General features: G+C 38.1%; 1 protein-coding gene across 3 annotated transcripts in view; it reads left to right on the plus strand.

Annotated features, from left to right (window-relative positions):
• Positions 1–415: 415 nt before the first annotated feature.
• HMCN1 (hemicentin 1) overlaps positions 416–21,430 on the plus strand; it is a 443,485-nt gene continuing 422,470 nt past the window's right edge. For 2 of the 3 annotated variants that reach the window (XM_064370607.1, XM_064370606.1), the window contains exon 1: positions 697–1,052. In XM_064370607.1, the coding sequence (XP_064226677.1) occupies positions 785–1,052 (268 nt within the window). In that variant the 5' untranslated portion in view covers positions 697–784. Of the gene's footprint in view, positions 1,053–21,430 lie in introns of all 3 variants that reach the window. The other variant, XM_012444401.2, reaches the window with a different exon arrangement.

Here is a 21,430-nt window from a genome sequence, read left to right on the forward strand (position 1 = left end):
TCCTGGCTGGGCTGAGGGGTGGGCTGAGAGGCCGGAGGGTGGGCTGGGGCGTCCTGACCTCTGGGGAGAATTAGGAGCGAGGTGTCTGAAGCAGCGTCGTACGCAATGGAAAAAGAGAATTCCCTTTGTGCTGGTGTGGTATCCCTCGGTTTGGGTCTTTGCCACATATTCTTGAAAGCCATTGTTTACACTGGGGTTTTGCAGGTTAGGGACGGTGCCGCTGGGAACCGAGCGGACACTGTAGGCGCTTCCCTGGTACCGGATTGACCCGACAGCCGGAGGAGGGAAAAGTCACCCTCCAGGGGGCCTCCGGAGCCAAGCAGGGAGGGCGGCAACCGGCCAATCAGGAGGCGAGGCCGAGCCAGGCTTCCCCTCGCCGCGCGTGAGCTGCGAACAGTGGGAAGTTGGGAGCCTCAGTCGCTGGCCCGGCGGAGCAGCGGCGGCGAGGGCGGCGGAACTCGGGCCGCGGCGCCGCAGGCTCAGAGCTGCCCCCGGGGCATGGACCCGGCGCGCCGCCGGCACTCCGCCACAGGCTGCCCGGGGCCCGCGGGCAGATAGCGTTCCGGGAGGAAGCCGCATCCGGACAAAAGCTGCCGGCATCCCTGCCCTGCCCAGCCCCTGGAGGGATTCGGGTTTGGTGCTTGCCCGGTCTGAGTCTCAGCGCCAAACTTTTGGCGAGTTCAGAGATTGCAAGAGTCTGATGAGTTACTCTGAGAGGAAACCCTCTGCCTGTTGTTGAGGAGGACCGAGCACAGTGCTTAGGCGCTCGGGGGAAAAAAAGAAAATGATTTCCTGGGAAGCGGTCCACACGGCATTCCTGTTTGCTCTTCTTTATTCTTCCCTAGCTCAAGATGCGAGCCCCCAGTCAGAGAGCAGAGCTGAGGAAATTCCCGAGGGAGCCTCCACGTTGGCTTTTGTGTTTGATGTGACTGGTTCTATGTATGATGATTTAGTTCAGGTGATTGAAGGGGCTTCCAAAATTTTGGAGACATCTTTGAAAAGACCTAAGAGACCTCTTTTCAACTTTGCGTTGGTGCCTTTCCATGATCCAGGTAAGGGAACTATTTATTCTTTGTCTTTGCTGTGTCTCATGATTACATTATTGCTTTTGCTGTGAGTGAAATTGTTAGGAAGTTTCAAAACCATTTTTTAAAAATGTGCAGCTGAATATAGTTGTAACAAAGAATTACTTGCTGGCATCTGGGTTTGCTCATTGATACCTACTTAAGTCTCAGCCCGGGAGGAGACGGCTTGTTTACGGGACTTGAGTGGTCCTCAAACCTGAAAATGTAGAGTTAGGAAAAACAAAACCAAAAGTCTGGAGCAACGACATCAAAATCACTTAACTCACTTACATGTTAGAACTAAAGCATGTTTAATTACGAAGGCAGACTTGGACACGAATTTACAGCAGCAAAGCTTTAGGGGCTAACATCCAGATTGAAAGCACATTCTGAGGATAACTCTCATTTAAGAGGGGGAAAAAACCTGTTTTGTGAGATACAAGGAAGCCTGGAAGTATTAACTACTAGTGGAACTGAAGACATGAAAAGAGAGAAACCGATCGTTTCTTAACTGGATCTATTCGTCTTTGCACCGGGGCATCATTAGATAGGTTCACAGATGGGTATAAACATTATCCATGTCTCCTGCAGTAGAATTGCATGTAATTCGGAATGTCTGTGCTTTTTAAAGGTAGTTGAAGCGAAATAACTTCATTTTTTGCCCTAAAGCCATGGGTTTCAGCAGCTCCACTGTAATATGATCCTATTTACTTTTTTCGGTTTGTCTTTAAAGTAGCACCTCTCTGCGAGGCTTATAGGAGCGCCCCCCCCCCCCCCCCCCCGCCATATCTGAGGGCAGCCGTGCAAGGGGAGCCCTGGGGCTGGCGGTCTAATGTCCACCTGAGTTTCATTAGCACAAGTTGCTGCCCATTTGAAGAAATAAAGCAGTGGTTTCTCAAAAGTCCTCCCCCACTGTTCTCCCACGTTTTTCCAGCTTTTGAAATTCCCCCTTCACTAGAAAACCTTGACACAACCTCTTCACAATAAGAGTGTGATAATAGCAATCTCAAATTCTTTCCTATGCATTTAGCAAAGGTATATGAGTTCAAATTATTGCTAGGTATTCAATGTGGCAGGTTTTAACTATTAACAAATGGCACTGGGAGAAATTTAAAGAGAAATAGAACTCTTTTTGTATTTTCATGCTCTTCAAGTGATGAAAATAGTAATCTGTCCTCTTCTGGAATATGTAATATAGATATACTCACACATACACATACACACATTACATTATATGTATGTAATTACATATGTTTGTAATTTCTACATTGGTTAAACATGAAATGTTATTTATCTTTGAATAAATAATTGAATGATTATTGCTGTGTTTACTGTCTTAGTAAGACACTTCATATGTGATTATCAATATATTAAATGTCAAGATGCCTATTGTGATGCAGTTTGAGGTTTTCGTTATTTTGGAATGCCTTAAATATGTTTCTTCTATATGGATGAATCTGAGGTTAGCTAAAAAACGAAGTAATATTTTGTTTTTCTCTAACACCACGATTTGCTTTTCTCCAAAGAACTCTTATGAGATTATATTGCTGTAAACAGAACACAAAAATTGCCTCAACTTGTAAATGGATTCTGGACTATCCTGATATTTTGAAGTGATGTGAAAACTTATTGGAATGAATTGTATTGTGGTGCCCTGCCTTTCAATTGCTACCAAATGGGAAAGTTTGCACATCCCTGTAGTTGACTTTCCTGTAGTTTAGCAGTCATGATTTAAAGTGGGGGAAACCTGACGTGCTAATAACAGATGACTGAATAAGTTAGAGGTTTTCTGAATCCAGTAATATGAGCAAATGGTTAACTAATTTAAATTGGTTTCATAAACTTAATTGTATGTATAAGTCAACAAAATTATTAATTCTCTTTACATAGTGATTCAAAGTAGAGAGAAGGGGCCAAATGTTTGTTATCTAAGGCTATTTAAAATATTTTTGAAGATAAAGAGAGAAATTAAAGTTAAAACGTACTGTTAACCTTAGTATTCACTTTGCTAGATTGTAGTACTTTATTTGTGTGATATTTTTCCTCTGTGTGTGTGTGTATAATCATTAAGAGTTTTTGGCATTTTTGTAGGTTTTTTTTTTTTTTTGAGATAGGGTCTCACTTTGTCACCCAGGCTGGAGTGCAGTGGCACTGTCACTGTCATGGCTCACTGCAGCGTCAACCTTCTAGGCTCAAGGAGTCCTCTCACCTCAGCCTCTGGAGTAGCTGGAACTACAGGCACACGCCACCACACCTGACTAATTTTATTTTTTTTTTCGTAGAAGCAGGAGTTCCACTATGTTGCCCAGGTTGGCCTTGAACTCCTGGTCTCAAGTGATCCTCCTGCCTTGGCCTCCCAAAGTGCTGGGATTACAGGCATGAGCATCTTGGAATGACAGCAAGGGCTTTAAATGGGGATTGGCTATCTTAGTGAGTGGCATTAGAAAAGTACATTTACTTTTTGAATCTTAATATCCTTAACTATATAAATTGAGAGAATTCTATGTGACTATCTCTAAGATCTCTTCTAATTGTGACAGTTTATGACTGTCTATTTTACATATGATTGTTTTCATAGTCCCTAACACATATTCCTATGGTTGGGTGACAGAACTAACATGGAAAGAAATCACATATGGAATTTAATATGATTATGTTAATAATCTTGAGTGCTTGTAAACCCTTTGACATCTACTGTCACATTTAGCTAGATGAAATAATGGATAAATTCTGCGATATATTCTATGTCTTTTGATATAAACTTTTGGATCTTTGCAGATGATTGCTTTGGAGCCCTGCATTACAGTTTGGGACAAGGCGTGTGTGTGCACGGGTGGAATAAATTTAAAACACATGGATCACATAGTCGTAGAGGATGTCTAACAAGTTGAAAATGAGATGATAAGACCATTCAGAATATGTGCATATAAGAAGTGCTATGTTGAACTAGCAGCACATGTGTCTAGAGTAGAAGGAGGTCCCAGAGACGATGAGGGGTCATGGAAAGGCAAGCCAGCCTTTTGATTTTGGTGTTAACTATGGTTAAGGTGGATTTTCCACTTTCATAACCACATATAATGTGTTGATTTTTAATGGCTTTATTGAGATGTAATCCCCTTACCATACAATTCATCCACTTAAATAATTTGATGCTTTTTAGTATGTTCACAGATAGGTGCAAACATCGCCACAGTTCACTGTAGAACATCTTCATTACCTCCGAAACAATCCTGTACCCTTCAGCTATCAGTCTCCTGTACCCCAATCATATTCCCCTCAGTCCTAAACAACCACTAATCTATTTTTTTGCTTCTATATATTATTCTGTTCTGGACTTTATACAAGAAGAATCATATTCTATAAGGTATTTTATGACTGACTTCTTTCACTTTAGCATAACATTTTTCAAGTTTCATTCGCATTGTAGCATGTATTAGTACTTCATTCCCCTTTTTATGGCCAAATAATATTCCATTGTATGATATACCACATTTTGTTTATCTGTTAGTTTATGAGGGATATTTGAGTTGTTTCCACCTTTTAAAACATTATTATGAATGATACTCCTATACATATTCATGTACAAGTTTCTGTGTAGACAGTGGTTTTCATTTCTTTTGGGAATATAACCAGAAGTGGAATTGCTGGGTCATAGTAACGCTATATTTAATTGTTTGAGAAACTGCCAAGCTGTTTTCCAAAGCAGCTCGCTACCATTTTGCATTCCCACCAGTGGTGTGTGAGGGTTCCGATTTCTTCACATCCTCTTCAGTACATTACTATTATTATTTGAAAAATACAAAGGTTCTTTATTACAACACATAGATTTATAAAGCTCTTATTATGGTTTAAATAATTTAAAAAATAACATAAAAAGTAAACTATTCTGGAGATTATTCTCTTTATGTAGCATACAACTTCTTTTTTTTCTTCCAACTTTGATTTTAGGTTCAGGGGCCACATGCGCAGGCTTGTTACATGGGTAAATTGCGTGTCACTGGGGTTTGGTGTATAAATGATTTCATCATCCAGGTAGTGAGCATAGTACCTGATGGTTTTTCAGTCCTCATTCTCCTCCTGTCCTCTAGTAACAAGTTTCAGTGTCTGTTTGCCTCTTTGTGTCCATGTGTACTCAGTGTTTAGCCCCCACTTAAAAGTGAGAACATATGGTATTTGGTTTTCTATTCCTGCCTTAATTTGCTTAGGATAATGGCCTCCAGTTGTATCCATGTCACTGCAAAGGGCATGATTTCACTCTTTCTTATGGCTGTGTAGTATTCCATGGTGTATCTGTGCCACATTTTCTTTGTCCAGTCCATTGTTAATGGGCATCTAGGTTGATTCCATGTCTTTGCTAGTACAACATGCTGTCATTGAAACTTTTGATTCTTATGTATTAATTTTTACTGTGCTTTTTACATAGCACTCAAAATGTATTCCTCACTGCCTTCAAATACAACTTTGAGGAGGGCTGATTGTCTTTCTTTCACTATAGCTTCTTTTGTGGCTCACTCTCCTATTTCCCCTCCTCTCTTTAAGGCAGGTACCAGAGACAGGCGGAGAGAGAACAGGACAGTGTGTTTTAATGAGCTACTTCATAGAAAGAAAACTCTTCTTCTCTTTCACAATTGTGTCTTCACTTTCTTCCCAGGATATCTTATGTAAGTCTACATGCATTCATTCATTCATTCATCTATATGTTTCAGACCTTGCCTCACATAAAAGGGAGTAAAGCAGATAAAAGCTCTTGAATTCATGGAGCTTACATTCTATTGCAGGGGTGGGGAGTGACATAGGCAATAAAGAAAACAATTAAAACATGTATGGTATTTTTGATGGTGATATTTTACCGAGGTTTTTTTTTTATGATGATAATTGGTATGGAGAAAATAAAAAGCAAGAAAAGGGATGGGGATTTTGAGGTGGATTGGCAGTGTTGGAATTTTAAATGTGGTCATTAGCAAAGTCCTCAGTTGAAAAGGTCACATTTTATCAAAGACTTGAAGGAGGCGAGAGAGGGAGAATTGAGGATATCTATGGAAAGAATGCTACAGGTGGAGAAACAATAAATGAAAAACTCTCATGATAAGAGCATCCTGACATGTTTAGGGAACAGTGAAAAGACCAGAGAGTCTGGAACACAATGACTGTTACGAAGAAGTCAGAGGGTGAAGTCAGAAATATAGTTGAGTCATTTCGGGAAAGGGCTCGTAGTCCACAGTGACTTTGGCTTTTACTCTGAGGGAGGCGGGTTGCCATTTTAGGGTTGTGAATAGAGAAGTGACATGATCTGACTTATGCATCTACATAATCATTTCGTTGTTTGAGAATAGTCTGAAGCAGAACAAGGGCAGAAACAGGGAGAACAGACAGGACACTATTGTATAAATCAGACAAAAGATGATGGTCTATTTTGCATGAAGTTGGTGACTGTGGGTTTGAGAAATGATTGAATTTTGTGTATATTTTGAAGACGAAAGCAAAAAGATTTAATGAAGAACTGGATGTGAGGTCTTAGAAAAAAACAGAAGACAAGACGGGTTCTGAGGATTTGGCTTGAAGGATGCTATCGTTTGGATGTGGTTTGTCCATGCTAAAAATTTCATGTTGAAACTTGATTCCCAATGTGTCAGTGTTGGGAGGTAGGGCCTAGTAGGAAGTGTTTAGGTAGATCCCTCATGGACAGGTTAATGTCTTCCCTTGAGGGCAAGTTTTTGGTCTTGTGTGAATGGATTAGTTCCTTTAAGAGTAAGTTGATTGAAGCGGGGGCGGTGGGGGGAGCACAATGGCTCACGCCTGTAATCCCAGCACTTTGGGAGGCTGAGGTACATGGATCAGTTAAGGTTAGGAGTTCAAGAGCAACCTGGCCAACATGGTGAAACTGCGTCTCCACTAAAAATACAAAAATTAGCCGGGCACGGTGGTATATGCCTGTAGTCTCAGCTCCTTGAGAGGCTGAGGCAAGAGGATTGCTTGAACTCCTGAGGCAGAGGTTGCAGTGAGCTGAGATTGGGCCATTGCACTCAAGCCTGGGCAACAGAGTGAGACTCCATCTCAAAAAAAAAAAAAGTTGTTAAAAAGAATCCAGCTTCCTTGGTTTTTCTCTCTTGCTTTCTCCCTTACCATGTGATCTCTTTGCAATTCTGCACCCCCCACTTCCATCATCTGCTATGAGTGGAAGTAGTATGAGACCCTCACCAGATGCAGCTGCCCAATTTTGAACCTTCCAGCCTCCAGAATCATAAGCCTAATGCACCATTTTTCTTTAAAAATTACCTACCTAAAGCATTCTGTTATAGCTACACTGAACGGAATAAGATAAGTGAACAGAAACGTAGCATGACCTTTCATGAGATGGGGAAGAATGAGCGAGAAGCAGGTTTGATAAAGGGTTTGATTTTTAGGTGTTAAAGTTTGAGATGCCTTTTGATATTCAAGTAGAGATAAGAAGATAGTTGGATATATGAGATTTAGGTTCAAGGAGAGATGTCTTGGGATCCAAAGACATACATATAGATGGTATTTAGGACAGTTAGACTAGATGAAACCATTAAGGAGGACTGACTATAAATAGAGAAGAGAGGAGGTCTGAGGACCTAGCCCTGGGACTCCAATGTTTAGTGGTCAGAGAGATGAGGATGACTCAGCAAAGCAGCCCAAGAAATTGAAGTCAGGGTAGGAGGAGAAGAATATGTTATGTTGGAAGTCAAGACACTGTTTCAAGGAAGAATTAATTGATCAATTAAAAGAAGGATTAAGAATTGGCTAATCGGCTTAGCAATGTGGAAGTCATTGGTGACTCAACAAGAATAGTTTCATGCAGGAGATGGGAGTGAAAGCCTGTTTGGAGAGAATTCAAAGAGGATGGGAAAAGAGGAGTTGGAAATCTTTGTAATTATATTGCCATGTCCAGCTACTGGAACGGTTGCTTTGTTCGTGAGGCTAAAATTGAGCTTAGTTTTGATAAATGATTCAACGAATATTTTATGAATACAAATAAAAGTAAGAAGAACATCCAGTTTGGAACAGAAGACTTCTTTTCCTTATTCTTGTCACTTCAGAAAATCATTTAACCTTGCTGGACCCTCTGTTTCTCCATCTATAGAATTAGTTGCATTGGTAGGTTATTATCAAAGTCCATGATTTACATCATTATAATATAGAGAAAAGTAAGCAACTACAAAGAAGTTCAAAGTAGGAAGAACCTGATTCATTGGAAGAAATATCGGCATTATATATCTTTAAATATAAAAGTTTAATTTTGATACAGTTCATCAGCCTTCAGTGACTTTGTATAGTTTGGCTGTACCTACACAGTGTTAAGAAAATCCTCCAAGATTTTTTATTTTTTATTTTTTAGTAAAACAGTTCTCCTAGAATATTTTTTTCTGAGCAATAACAAGATCATTTGAAACCATAATGAATAGAAAGATTTTTACAAGGAAAATATTACACATTTGGACCTTGAAAACCTATGCACATCTATACAAATTGAACTTCAAATTGAAGTGTTTTCTGTTTCAATATGTATAGGAAAAAGCCAAGAAGCTGTTAGTCTCTCTGTGCCTCTAGCACATCCTACAGGAAGGAGGATTTTCATGAGCAAAATGATTGGTCTGTTATGTCCAAGAGAAATTCAGCTAAACAGAATGTACTAAAATTTAAGAGTGAGAGACTTTGGACAAGGTTAACTCTTATTTCTCAGGATAATAATATATTTTAACTTTAGGGAGTGAGTCTTATGTCACTGGATGTTTCCTGAGGATATGTAGAGGTGGTTTGCTACGTATAACAAAGCCTTTCTTTAAAGTATAGGGAGAAAAGTTTGGTAAATCAGATATTTTAAATTTGTTAGAGATGCTTCCCATTTAACAGAATCCTCTGTGACTCCTGCGAAATGAAGGTTTTTTTCCCCCTTGTTGATTAGTTAAGGAACAGCCTTCTACTTTATTGTTGATAAATCAGAATTTGGCATTGCTTATGGTTTGTCTCTGATCATACAGACAATAACCATTCTCGATAATTCCGTTTACTTATCTTTCTCCCTGCCTAGACGTTAAACTCCTTGGACAAAGACTACCTGATTCATCTTAGAGCCACATAATAGACCACTGAATAAATATTTCCTGAATGAATGCATGAATGCTGCAGACAAAACCTGATAATTTCTCTGGGTATTTTCATCCTGCCTTTTGTATCTATGATTTTACTTTATAATTCACAAGTAGAAGAATACAATTCACAACATAATAATTTGCTAATTAGGCCTTTTTGGTGATAATATATCTGCTATCCAAGCTTGAATATGAAATGGAAGGATAATTATGACCTAGATAATGCCTGATTGAGTCTTGTGTAGTGATTGAATGTTTCTAAAGCAGGTGATTTTGTTGGGGATTTAAATGCAGTCTGGAATGTTTCAGCTGTATTCTATAAGGCAGTCTGCATACCTTCCAGTTTTAACTGGACTGGCTAAAGGAATGTTAGAGCAATTAAACTAATTTCCAAGGAGCACTGTGCAATCAAAGGATCTACATTATAGGTGTTCTCACAAATCTGCATGGATTCTCAACCTTGGTTTTTGTGGTTTCTGATAATCCCATGAGGAGTCATCACTGTGAAGAATAGGAAAAATTAAAAAACGGACTTATGTCAACTGTAAGATGTGATGATATCAGTTTTTTCTACCTTGGTGATAGTATCATGGTTAAATTAAACATATGTGAAAGTCCTTTAAAAGTACTATGGCACAAATGGTGTTGCTGTACTTTATTCGTCTATAAATTTTGAATAGGTACTGTAAGGAAGGCAATTATCAAGGAAAATAATACAAAACTTATATGGTAAGAATAAAAAATAGAAAAAGAATCTATTAAATGACTTGATTGTTAATCTACAGGCAAAGGATGATTTAAACTAGTTCAGGTATATAACTACTCTAATATATGCCCATATATTCAGTGCTTTCAGAAGCATGTATGCTTTGCTATGTTGTCCCTTTGAGCCATAGGCCACTGCCTCATAATTGGAAAATGAGCAAGAGAATCTAAAAAGTCAAAGATAAGTAATTAGATCCATTCATTCATTCGGTTATTCAGTCTGTCGATTACAGACTTCTTACCGTTTGTCAGGGACTATGTATGCTAGGTGCTCTTGATTCAAGTCTGTGAGAAATAGGGCAAGATAAAGTACAGTATACTATACTTTACTACCTTTTATAGCAGAGGGAAGTACAGGGTGCTGTGCAGACCCAGAGCAGGGCACCTGATCCTGAATCAGGACAGTGGTGGTCAGCAAAGATTTTCTGGAAGAGTTGTGTCCTGGACTGAAACCTGAAGAAAGTGCATGAATAAAAGCAGTTTAATCAAACATCAAAGAGTTTGGATTTCATCCCGAAAGCTATCAGGAGCCTGGAAGGATTATAAGTGAGGAGTGACATGATTGGGTTTTATTTAGATCTCTATCTCCTGGATGGATTGGAACAAGGGAGTCCTGAGAGCTGAAAGATGAAATGTGAGACCATCACAACAATCCAGGGGGAAACATTGAGGGGACTTGGGTGTCCAGATAAGGGGATAGATTTCTGAGCTATTAAGAGTGTCCAATGAACTGGACATGGTCCTAAGAACGTTTTTAAAAAAGAGAAATATAATTGTCTTTTGGAAGTTAAAATTTGAAATTAGCATACAATGGAAGAGAAAAGATATGCAAAGTTAGCTTTAAGACACAATGTCACACCCAGGCCAGTAAGTGCTAATAGTAAGCTCCTCATACATTAACTTATCCAAGACAAAATGCCAACCTAAAATGTAGGGAATTGACAATGAAAAAGAGTCACAGAAACCGACTTATGCAGTGTACAACCAAGTTCTAACTAGAGTTCAGGGTGTTAGTTCATTCTATACTTGAATAACCAGCCCACCCATCAGCAGTCTTTCTAACTGTGGTGATAGACTGTTTATCCTTATAAATATGTAATGATGGCATTACCTATTTGGATCATATTATTAACTCTCCTTGTTCTGATTGAATGCTCACCAAACAGCCTCCTGAAAATTTAACCTCATGCACTTTCCTTATGGGGAGAGAAGGCTCTAGTCAGATTGGCACATACATCACGTTCACCAGGCAGTTATATTCCTCATTGTTAACTCATATTTTGGCACAGTAGTCATATACATCAGTCTCTTTTGTTTAAAATATTCTGACAGTGTCAAGTTCAAATTTCTGAATTTGCAAGTCCAAGAGCCTGTCTTTGGTCAATGATGGTAAATTTATCAAAGTAAATGTCTCTCTGTGTGGATCTGTTTGGGTGGCCTCTCTGTCTCCAGGTATCCTTCCTCAGTATTTCCAACTGTCAGTGTTAGTATGACTTGTGCCAAGTAACTGTTCTGTCCACTTGAAACTTACATAGATGACAGCTGAAGCCATCGGAATAAATGAGATCATCCAAGGAGAGAGTGCAGACTGAGAAAAGGAAGGAGACAGGATATAACTCAGAGAACACAATTATTTAAAAGATAGAAAAAGGGAAGTTCATAACGGATCTGGAAAAGAGTGTCCAGGAAGACAGGGGAAAAACAGGAACGAGTAATGTTTGGAAATCTAAAAAGTTGTTAGTTTTAAGCAGGAGAAGTTGTCAACTCTGTGCATTTAAACAGTTACTGAAAATAAAGGGTAAACAGTATGGAGCTAAACAGGACAGTTCTACTGAGTTGTGGAGCTTCCACAGAAGGCTAAAATGATGAGTTAAGAAAATGGAGCTCGTGAATACAGTATGTTTCTTTCATGAAAGGAAAACATAGTCCCTGGAGTCTGATGTTTGGTTTGGAAGTCTGGTTCCACCAATTACTTGTTGTGTCATCTTTGTGCTTCAGTTTCAATATGCCCAAGAAGACAGGGCATACTCCTAGGGCTGCCATAGCAAACTACCACAAACTGTGTGACTTCTACAATAGAAATGTATCATCTCAAAACTCCAGAGGCTGGAAGTCCAAAATCAAGATGTTGGTAGGGCCATTTCCTTCTGAAGGCTGTGAGGACAAATCTGTTTCATGTCTCTCCCCCAACTTCTGGTGGTTTGCTGGCAAACTTTGGTGTTCCTTGACTTGTAGATACATCACCCTAATCTCTGCCTTTGTCTACAAATGGTGCACTCTTTGTATGCTGTGTCAAGTTTTCCTTTTTTGTGAGGACACAAGTCATATTGGATTAGTGACCCACCATACTCCAATGTGACCCCCTTTTAATTACATCTGCAATGACTATTTCCAAGGAAGTTCATATTCTGAGGTGCTGTTAAAAATTTAACATAGGAATTTTTGGAGGACATAATTAAACTCACAGCAGATCACTTAGCAATTAATATTAAAAACCAAAACTGTTTAATTATTTTGCTAGGGAAACTCAGTTTGTGCCAAAATTTCTGATCAAAATGTTTGCGTTAGGGAATATCATAGACTCTGAACTCTGATCCCTTTTATTGGATAGGAACAGATTTCTCATGTCAGTTATGGAGAAAGGCATTAATGTTTGGGGTGCTATTATAGTCCTCGAAATAATTTGTATTGTTAAAAACCTGTTACTTTTTTTTTTTCCTTTAGACAGAGTCTCAGTTCATCCATCACCCAGGCTGGAGTGCAGTCACACGATCTTGGCTCACTGCAATCTCCACATCCTGGGTTCAAGCAATTCTCAAGCCTTAGCTTCCCGAGTAGCTGGGACTACAGGTGTGCGCTACCATGCCTGGCTGATTTTTGTATTTTTGGTACAGACAGGGTTTCACCATGTTGGACAGGCTTGTCTCAAACTCCTGACCTCAAGTGATCACTTGAGTGATCACTTGCTTCGGCCTCCCAAAGGAATGAGCCACTGCACCCAACCCTGTTACTTTTAAGCATGCATTTAATAAAGTTTTATTTAATCTTTTGTTGGTGATGTTGAGATATTTAATTCTGAAATGAGGAAAGTTACGTAGGAGCTAGGAATTCTGGCAATTATGTATGGGTTCCAAAATATTTTGACGTTGTATACTCCCAGGTTTCTTTTCTTCAAAAGTTTAAACACTGATTGGAGCAATTTTTCCATCAGCACCACATCTCTGAGAAGTTCCCTTTGTGCACTGTTTTATAGCAGGTGGAAGGAATTCTTTGATGTTCTCAGGCTGTAAGGCATACTGATTACCACCAAAAGTGCTCAGGGCAACCTTTATGCTCTTGCCAAGTTCTCACAGGGAGAGAGTTCAGTGAGAAGCATGGGTGATGGGGAGGGGAAAAATACAAGAAAGGGTACTTAATTTTTTTTTAACAAGTAGAAGGTCAAGAAAATACAATATTTCACTAAGTAATAGAGAACAAAATTAAAAATATTTTATTATCTGGAATTTGAGTTTTTAAAATTTGAAGTGAAATCTGTTACGCTTTTTGTTTAGCTCCTTATGTTCACTTCAAAGCCTTTTGCTAGAGCACAAGAAAAAATTCTATTGTTTTCCTATTCCCCAGAGGGTCTTCCCTGCTCCTCGTAGGTGAACATGCTCACCACCTCCTTGATCAGATCATCACACTTTTGCCTTGAAGTTTTCTCCCCAGCCGCACCCTATGTTGGAATGTCCCCTATGCGCCGGACAATGTCTTACCCATAATCAAAAGATTTTCCAAAATTTCAACTTGCCAAGAAACTTTCCTGGAATATTGGAAAGGTGTCATTCTTTTTAATATTGAGATCCCTTATTATATTTATTGTATTTTATGGACTTAATTTGTGCCTTTGATAACATCATGCCTTCTTAATCCTTCTACATCATAATGAAAATTAACAGGGGATTTGATTTATCTTGACAAAGTGAAATTTAGTAGAGTTAGAATGGCATAGGTTTTGAGTGAATGGATTCTAATATCAAATAGACCAGTGTTCGATTATTAATAAGTTGCTAACTTCTCAAAGCCTTAGTTTCCTTATCATTAAAGTGAGTATCAGTAAAGTGAGAATAACAGTCATTCTTCCTTAGCATAGTTGTTTTAAGGATTAGAAGAGAAAATCCATATAAAACATTTGGTGCAAAGCCTGACACAGAGCAAGGACCCAAGAGTGTCCTATAAGAGAAATAACACTTTACCTAGAGTCAAAACACTTGAGTACTGGCTCTGTAACTGGGCAGGTAACTAGACTCTTAGAACCTCAGTTTCTTTCTGCATAAAATAAGGATAAAGCCAGTTTTGTGTACTGATAAATGTTAAATCTCTGGCCCTGGAACTTGGCTTAGGGAAAGGCCTTTATTTGTAGCATTTGCCAGTTTGTATGGTGGTGTTACTGCTCTGTGGCCCATTTCAAACACCAATATGAAGCCTGGATATAGAGTTGGGAATAGATGTGCACAATCATCTCTCATTCGCCACCTAAAAATTCCCTCCACAAAGATATTTATGTTTCAGTGAGACTATGCAGTATTTGTGAAAGGACTCAGTATAATTGTCATTCACAAAAAGTTTAATTTTGCTTGGAATAGTCTATTACATAGGTAGAGTTAGTGAGAGTAGAATTAGCTGTGATGGAGAAAGCGGATTGAGTGTTTTCATTTTCATGACAGTTTTGGCAAGTTTCAACATCAAATACCCAGTGAGGCCAGGCAGGCAGCACCAACACAGAAGTGGGACAAGGAGAAACCTACTGCCTGCTTAAATCTTCGTGGGGCATCTAATAGATATCTCATATTTATCATCAACCCCTCCTCACCCTACATGTGTCTTCTCCAGCGTTCCTCATCTCTCAACAGGTGCTACATTTTCTTAGTTATTTGGGACAAGGCGCTTTGAGGCCTCTTGTGCTCCTCTTTTTCTTTCACACCCCGCATCTGATCCCTCCACAAATTCTTTTGGCTCTGCCTTCAAGATCATTTAAAGTTTGACCAGTTCTCATCTCCCTCTACTGCTACTCCTCTTGCCTGAGCCACTTTAACTGGTCTCGCTGCTGTTCTTCCCAGAGCTGCCAGAAGGATCCTTTTAAAATGAAAGAAAGATGTCATTATTCCCACCTTCCCTTTCTGATGTCCTTATTCACATCACTTTTAGCATATTGGCCTCTATATTTTTTCTTACTGTCAGGCACACTTCCTCTCCAGAGCCGTTGCTCTTGCTGTTCCCTCTTTCCCCAGATTCTTGATTTGCATGGCTTACACATCATTTCATATGGCTCTTGGCTAAAAGTCACCTCCTCAGAGAAGCCTTCCCTGACTACCCAATCTAACGTTTATTAACTGCTTTATTTTTCTTAGAATTTAGCACTGGTTGTCATTAGAGGTGATGTGAATTCATTCATTTAAGTTCTATCTTCTCTATTAAATATAAACTCCACGAGTACAAGAACTTAATTTTCATGACTGCATTTGGTAGAGCCTCATGTAAGTTTCCTGGCATACGGTAGGCACTCAATACAGTGAGTGCCTTCTTTTGTTTAAAGAAATAATGAATTTCTTGTATTATTTTTATACTTGAAAAAGTTCTAATCATTTTGTGTAGAGTTCTACCGATGTCCAAATGATAAAACTTATTATGTTGCTCAGATATTCTCTTGATCAGTTATTGCCCAATTGATCTATCATGTTTTTAATAAGTTGCATTAAATGTTCCCATTGTGATTATGATTTTGATAATTTCTCTTTGTATTTCCAGTCAATTTTGGCCTTTAAGGCAGGTATATACTGGCTAAGGATTGTTTTATCTTTCTAGTGATTTGTTCATTTTTTCTTTAGATATATGGCCATTTTAATCTGGTGATACTATTTGCCTTTAAATGTATTTTGATTGGTATTAATATTGTTCCATATCTGATTGGTATTTATCAAATACATTTTCCCTTCATTTTCAAACTGTTTTTTATAGACAAATTTAATCCTATTGCTTTTATTGTGATTTTTATATAGACTTATTTCTATGATTTTATTTTGTGTTTTCTATTTACTGTGATTTTTGTTGATCTTTTCCCCTCTTTTCCTACTGTTGTGTTTTTTTAAATTCTGTTTTTTTTCCCTCTCCTATTGGCTTAGAAATTACAAACTGCATCTCTCTTTCTGTTTTAAAAATGCTTATCCTTGATTTGGTTGTCTTGAAGTTAATCACTGTTTTCATGCTTCTGTGTAATATATAAGGACCTTAGGGCACTTTATTCTGATCACCTTCCTCCTACTGTCTGTAGTATGGTTTATTTCATCTTGTTTTTAAACACACCCAAATTAGTCATTTTGTTTACATAGTCAGTGTTTCCTTAGATCTAACTTGTTTGTTGATTTTTTTACTCATTGTTGCTTCTAGCTTCCCACTTCTTCATTTTGGATTCTTATTCCCCACCAACCCCGTACATTCTTTACATTCTCTAGTCGTTTTTTCAGGGTTGATATATAAGCAGGAAATCCTTTTGGTCTTTATTTGAGAATCTATGTATAGTACCTTCATTCTTTTTTTTTTTTTTTTTTTGAGAGAGAATAGGAAAGAGGAAAAAGGAAGAGAAAGAGAGAGAGAGAATGGGGAGGAGGGAGAAGGAAAAGAAAGAGGGAGAGAGAATGGGAGTATTGCTTTCTTGCCCAGGCTAGAATGCAATTTAGTAATGGGTATTGAAAAGCTCTTTTATACTGATAATTACACTTAATGATGTAGTCAGGAAGGAATAAGGGAAGAAGATAACAAACAAACAGCCAACCAATATTTAATTTAAACCTATGAAATGCTATGCGATTACTGAGGAGTGATTTACTTCCAATTATATAGTCACCTTTGGAATAGGTGTGAGGTGGTAATGTATGTTTTGTGTATTTGAAGTGGAGAGTTCTATAAATGTTTATTAAGTTTACTTGTTCCGGGTCTGAGTTCAAGTTCTGAATATCCTTGTTAATTTTCTATCTCGTTGATCTATAGAATCGTTAGCTCTTCTTGTTGCATTGATCCTTTTGCCATTATGTAATGTCATTCCTCGCCTCTTTTGATCTTTGTTGCTTTAAAGTCTACTTTATCAGAGGCGAGAATTGCATCTCCTGTTTTTTGTTTATTAGTTTATTTTTACTCTCTGTTTGATTGGTAAATCTTCCTCCTTCTCTCTGAGTCTTTTTGTATTGTTGCATGTAAGATGGGCCCGGATGCAGCATACCGATGGGTTTTGGCTTTTTATCCAATTAAAATATATATAGGTTTAATACCGGCGTTTGATGCTAGCTGACTGTTTTGCCCATTAGTTGATGTAAATTTTTTATTGTGTTAAAGTTCTTTGCTTTTTGATATATTTTTGGAAAGGCTGATATTGGTTGTTCCTTTATATGTATAGTGCTTCTTTCAGAAGCTCTTGTAAAGCAGGCCTGGTGGTGGTGAACTCTCTAAGTACTTGTTTGTTCGCAAAAGATTTAATTTTTCCTTCGCTCATAAAGTTTAGTTTGGCTGGATAGGAAATTCTGGGTTGAAAGTTCTTTTCTTTAAGGATGTTAAATATTGGTCCCCACTCTTTTCTGGCTTGTAGGGTTTCTGCTGAGAGATCTGCTGTAAGTCTGATAGGTTTCCCTTTATGGGTAACCTGACCTTTCTCTCTGGCTGCCCTTAGTATTTTCTCCTTCATTTCAACCCTAATAAATCTGGCGATTATGTGCCTTGGGGTTGGTCTTCTTGAAGAATATCTTTGTGGTGTTCTCTGTATTACCTGGAGTTGAATATTACCCTGCCTTGCCAGGTTGGGAAAATTTTCCTGAATGATATCCTGAAGAGTATTTTCCAACTTGGATTCATTCTCTTCATCACATTCAGGTACACCTATCAAACGTAAATTAGGTCTTTTCACATAGTCCCATATTTCCTGGAGACTTTGCTCATTCCTTTTCATCCTTTTTTCTGCATTCTTGTTTTCTCGTTTCATTTCACTGAGCTGGTCCTCGACTTCTGATATCCTTCCTTCTGCTTGATCAATTCGACTGTTTAAACTTGTGCATGCTTCGCGAAGTTCTCGTGTTGTGTTTTTCAGCTCCATCAATTCACTTATATTCGTCTCTAAATTGTCCATTCTCGTTAACAGTTCGTCCAACCTTTTTTCAAGGTTCTTAGTTTCTTTGCATTGGGTTAGAACAAGTTCTTTTAATTCACAGAAGTTTCTTATCACCCACGTTTTGAAACCTGCTTCTGTTATTGGAACACACGTGTAATCTATTAAGCCTTGTTCCGTTACTGATGAGGAATTGCAATCCCCTGTAGAGGGAGAGGCATTCTGATTTTGAGTATTCTCTACCTTTTTACGCTGGTTTCTTCCCTTCATTATATATTTGTCCGTCTGTCGTCTTTATAATTACCGGCTTTCTAACTGGGTCTCTGACGTCCAACTTGTTGATTCCCTGCGCCGAGATCTGAGCAATCCACTGAGCCGGCCAAAACAGTGGTGTTAAGATTGATGGTGCTTTTCTGCCCGGGAATCTCCGGACTCTGCACCAAGAACTGGCGTGCTAAGGCACCAGCAAAACCACCACGCCGGCCACAAGAGTCGCCCTGGCGACCCGTGGGGCTCCTCCACTGGGAATCTCCTGGTCCGTGAGCAACAAATATTCGTCTGAAAGTGTGGCGTCCTCTCGTTCTTTGCGCTTTCACTGGGAGGTACGTGCCCGAGCTGCTAATCATCAGCCATCTTGGATCTCTCTCCCTCATTCTTGATTAGTAGTTCAGTTAGGTGTAAAATTCTATAACAGCCAATTGAAGGTAGCATTTTATTGTTTTCTGACTTTTGTTGTTGATGAAAATTCTTCTCTCAGTTTAATTTTTGTCCCTATTTAGGTAAGCTGTGTTTTCTCTGTGGTTATTTTAAAATTATCTCTGTCTTCCTATTTCTGCAGTGCCTTATTTAGTGTCTAAGTATGGATTTGGTTTTGTCTTTCCTGCCTGGAACCTGGTTTGCCTCCCCAACTCAAGGACTCAGATTTTTATTTTTTATTTTTATTTATTTATTTGTTTATTTGTAGAAACAGAGAGAGAAACTGGAGAAGGAGAGAGAAAGAAACAGCTAACTCTTACACTGAGTGAGAGAATCCAGAAAGATGGAATCGAGGAGAGGAAAGCAGCTTCCACACTGAGTGGAAGGGAATAGAGAGAGAGAGATGGAGTTTAGGAGGGAAGACAGGCTTCCATGAGAGAGTGTGGAAGGGGACTCCAGAGGGAAAATCCAGGAGAGAGAAAGACTGCTTCCACGAAGGGAGTGTTCATGGAAGGGGACCCAAACATGGAGTCCTAAGGACTCAGATTTTTATTAAATTCTGGACAATTCTTATCTTTCAAATATTTCCTCTCCATATTGTCTGTTTAATCTCTCCTTCGTAAAACCTTGTTAAATGTATTTTAGATCTCATTCTCTAAGCCTTTTTACCTTTCATATTTTCTATTTCTTTTTCTCTTTGCTGTGTTTGAGTGATTTCCTCAAATCTTTCATACATTTCTCTTCAGTTCTGTCCAATCAACTCTTTAAGCCATCCATTAAGTTTTCAGTTCAATGATCATAGTTTTTTTTTTTCATTTGGTTCCTTTCACATCTGCTTATTTTGTTTTTTATAATATGTTCTATAACACTATAGTCTCTTTCATATTGTTCTACTATGTCTACTTGTTAGAGTGGTGCAAATTCTCCCATCTATTTGGTCTGCTGACTCTCTGTCATTGTGGTGTATTTCCTTGTATGGTTGCTAATTGCCTACTGTCAATGCATCTTTAACAAGGAGTCTGGTGCACCTTGGCTTGTGCACTACCAGTCTTTCTACAGAGGGGTTTGCATTTGCTTTTGTTGCGATTCCAAAGTTAGCTTGTGGAGTAATTTTTGGGTTTTGAGTTCCTGAACCATACAGCTAGTATAACCTCTATTATTCATTATGTGTTTCTGACTTAGGGTTTCAACGTCTTTCAGGAGATTTTTTTGGACAGATGGCAAGCTTTCTTGACAAGTTTTTTGGGTTAGTGGGAGGAATTTTTCCTTGTTTTATTGATAGGGCTCAGCTTTATAAAAGAGTACTGTATTGTAGCTCTCTGACCCAAAAAGGCTGATACCATAAAAACTGTGCTCACATGGACATTGAAACACTTTAATAGTCAAATCCTATGTCAGCATTTTTGTGCTGCTGTGGTGACAATTGAAGTTTATTTCTGTTTTGAGCTTCTTTTTTATTTTGGGCATGGGATATTTCCCCTTATTCTTACCACCCCATCTTAACTATTTATTAAAAAGGAAACTCTATATTTGGCCCAGTGTTTCTGTTTTGGAAGAAGAGTATCTTCCATGTCAACTTTGTCATGTGAAAGGTCACTTCTCATATCTTCACATATTTCCTTGCCTCTATATTCTTTCCCCATATCCAAATTTTTCTTTTTGAAAAAAAAGTCTTTCTCATAGTAAAATATTTGCTTATACAGAAAACTGTAGGCCCAGATGATTTCTCAGAAGGTCTTTACCAAGTATTCAAGGAAAAATAATTATAATTGTACAGAGCTATTTCCTGGCAATAGAAAAAGGTAATACTTCCCATTAGGCTAGCATAACCCTGGTACAAAATATCTGATGTGAATACTGCAAGAAAGAAAAATTATAGGTCAACTTCCTTTATAAACCTAGAGGCAAAAATTTCCAAATCAATATTAGCAAACCAATCCAGCAATATATACAAAGAAGCAGATGTAATGACCAGGTTGTTTTTATCCCAAGAATAAAAAGATTAGTTTAACACTAGAAAATAAATAATGATAATATATTAGTGGCTAAAAAAAGAAAAATCATATAATCATCTCAATAGTTATATAAATAGTAATTGATATAATTATAGATTCATTTATTACCAAAGAAACAAACAACTCTTAGCCAACTAGGAATATAAAATAACCTATTTAATCTAAAAATAATTCTTCAAAAAACTCAAAAGTGATTATTATATTTGATGGTTATACTGGAGTTTTTCCCTTTGGAATTGCAGGGAAGATAAAAAATAGCATAAAGAAAGTTTAACTCTAGTGTCCGTATCTATACCAATGGCTCAGTTTTCATTTCCAGTATCACTTGTGGCATCTGTTTTTCTTATGATTAGTCTAGATCAGTGTTTCTATTGGGTGGAAACTGCTTTTGGTTTTGTTGATCATCCCTAATTTTTTGTTTTCTGTTTTATTAATTTGTGACTCTATTTTTATTATTTTTAAGGCTTCTCCTTTGCTTAGTTTTCTTCTCTTGTTCTTTTCTAACTGTAAAACTTAAATGTTTATTTTTACCTTTCTAATGCACAGATTTAAAAGCTTTTAACTTCATCATACATTTATTTTCATAAGTCATTTTAGTTCATGTTAAAGTTTTGATCTGTTGTATTTTTATTGTCAGTTGATTCC

This window comes from Aotus nancymaae, unplaced genomic scaffold (genome assembly GCF_030222135.1).
Source record: "Aotus nancymaae isolate 86718 unplaced genomic scaffold, 86718_ANA_hifiasm-v0.15.2.pri h1tg000108l, whole genome shotgun sequence".
NCBI classification, from domain to species: domain Eukaryota; kingdom Metazoa; phylum Chordata; class Mammalia; order Primates; family Aotidae; genus Aotus; species Aotus nancymaae.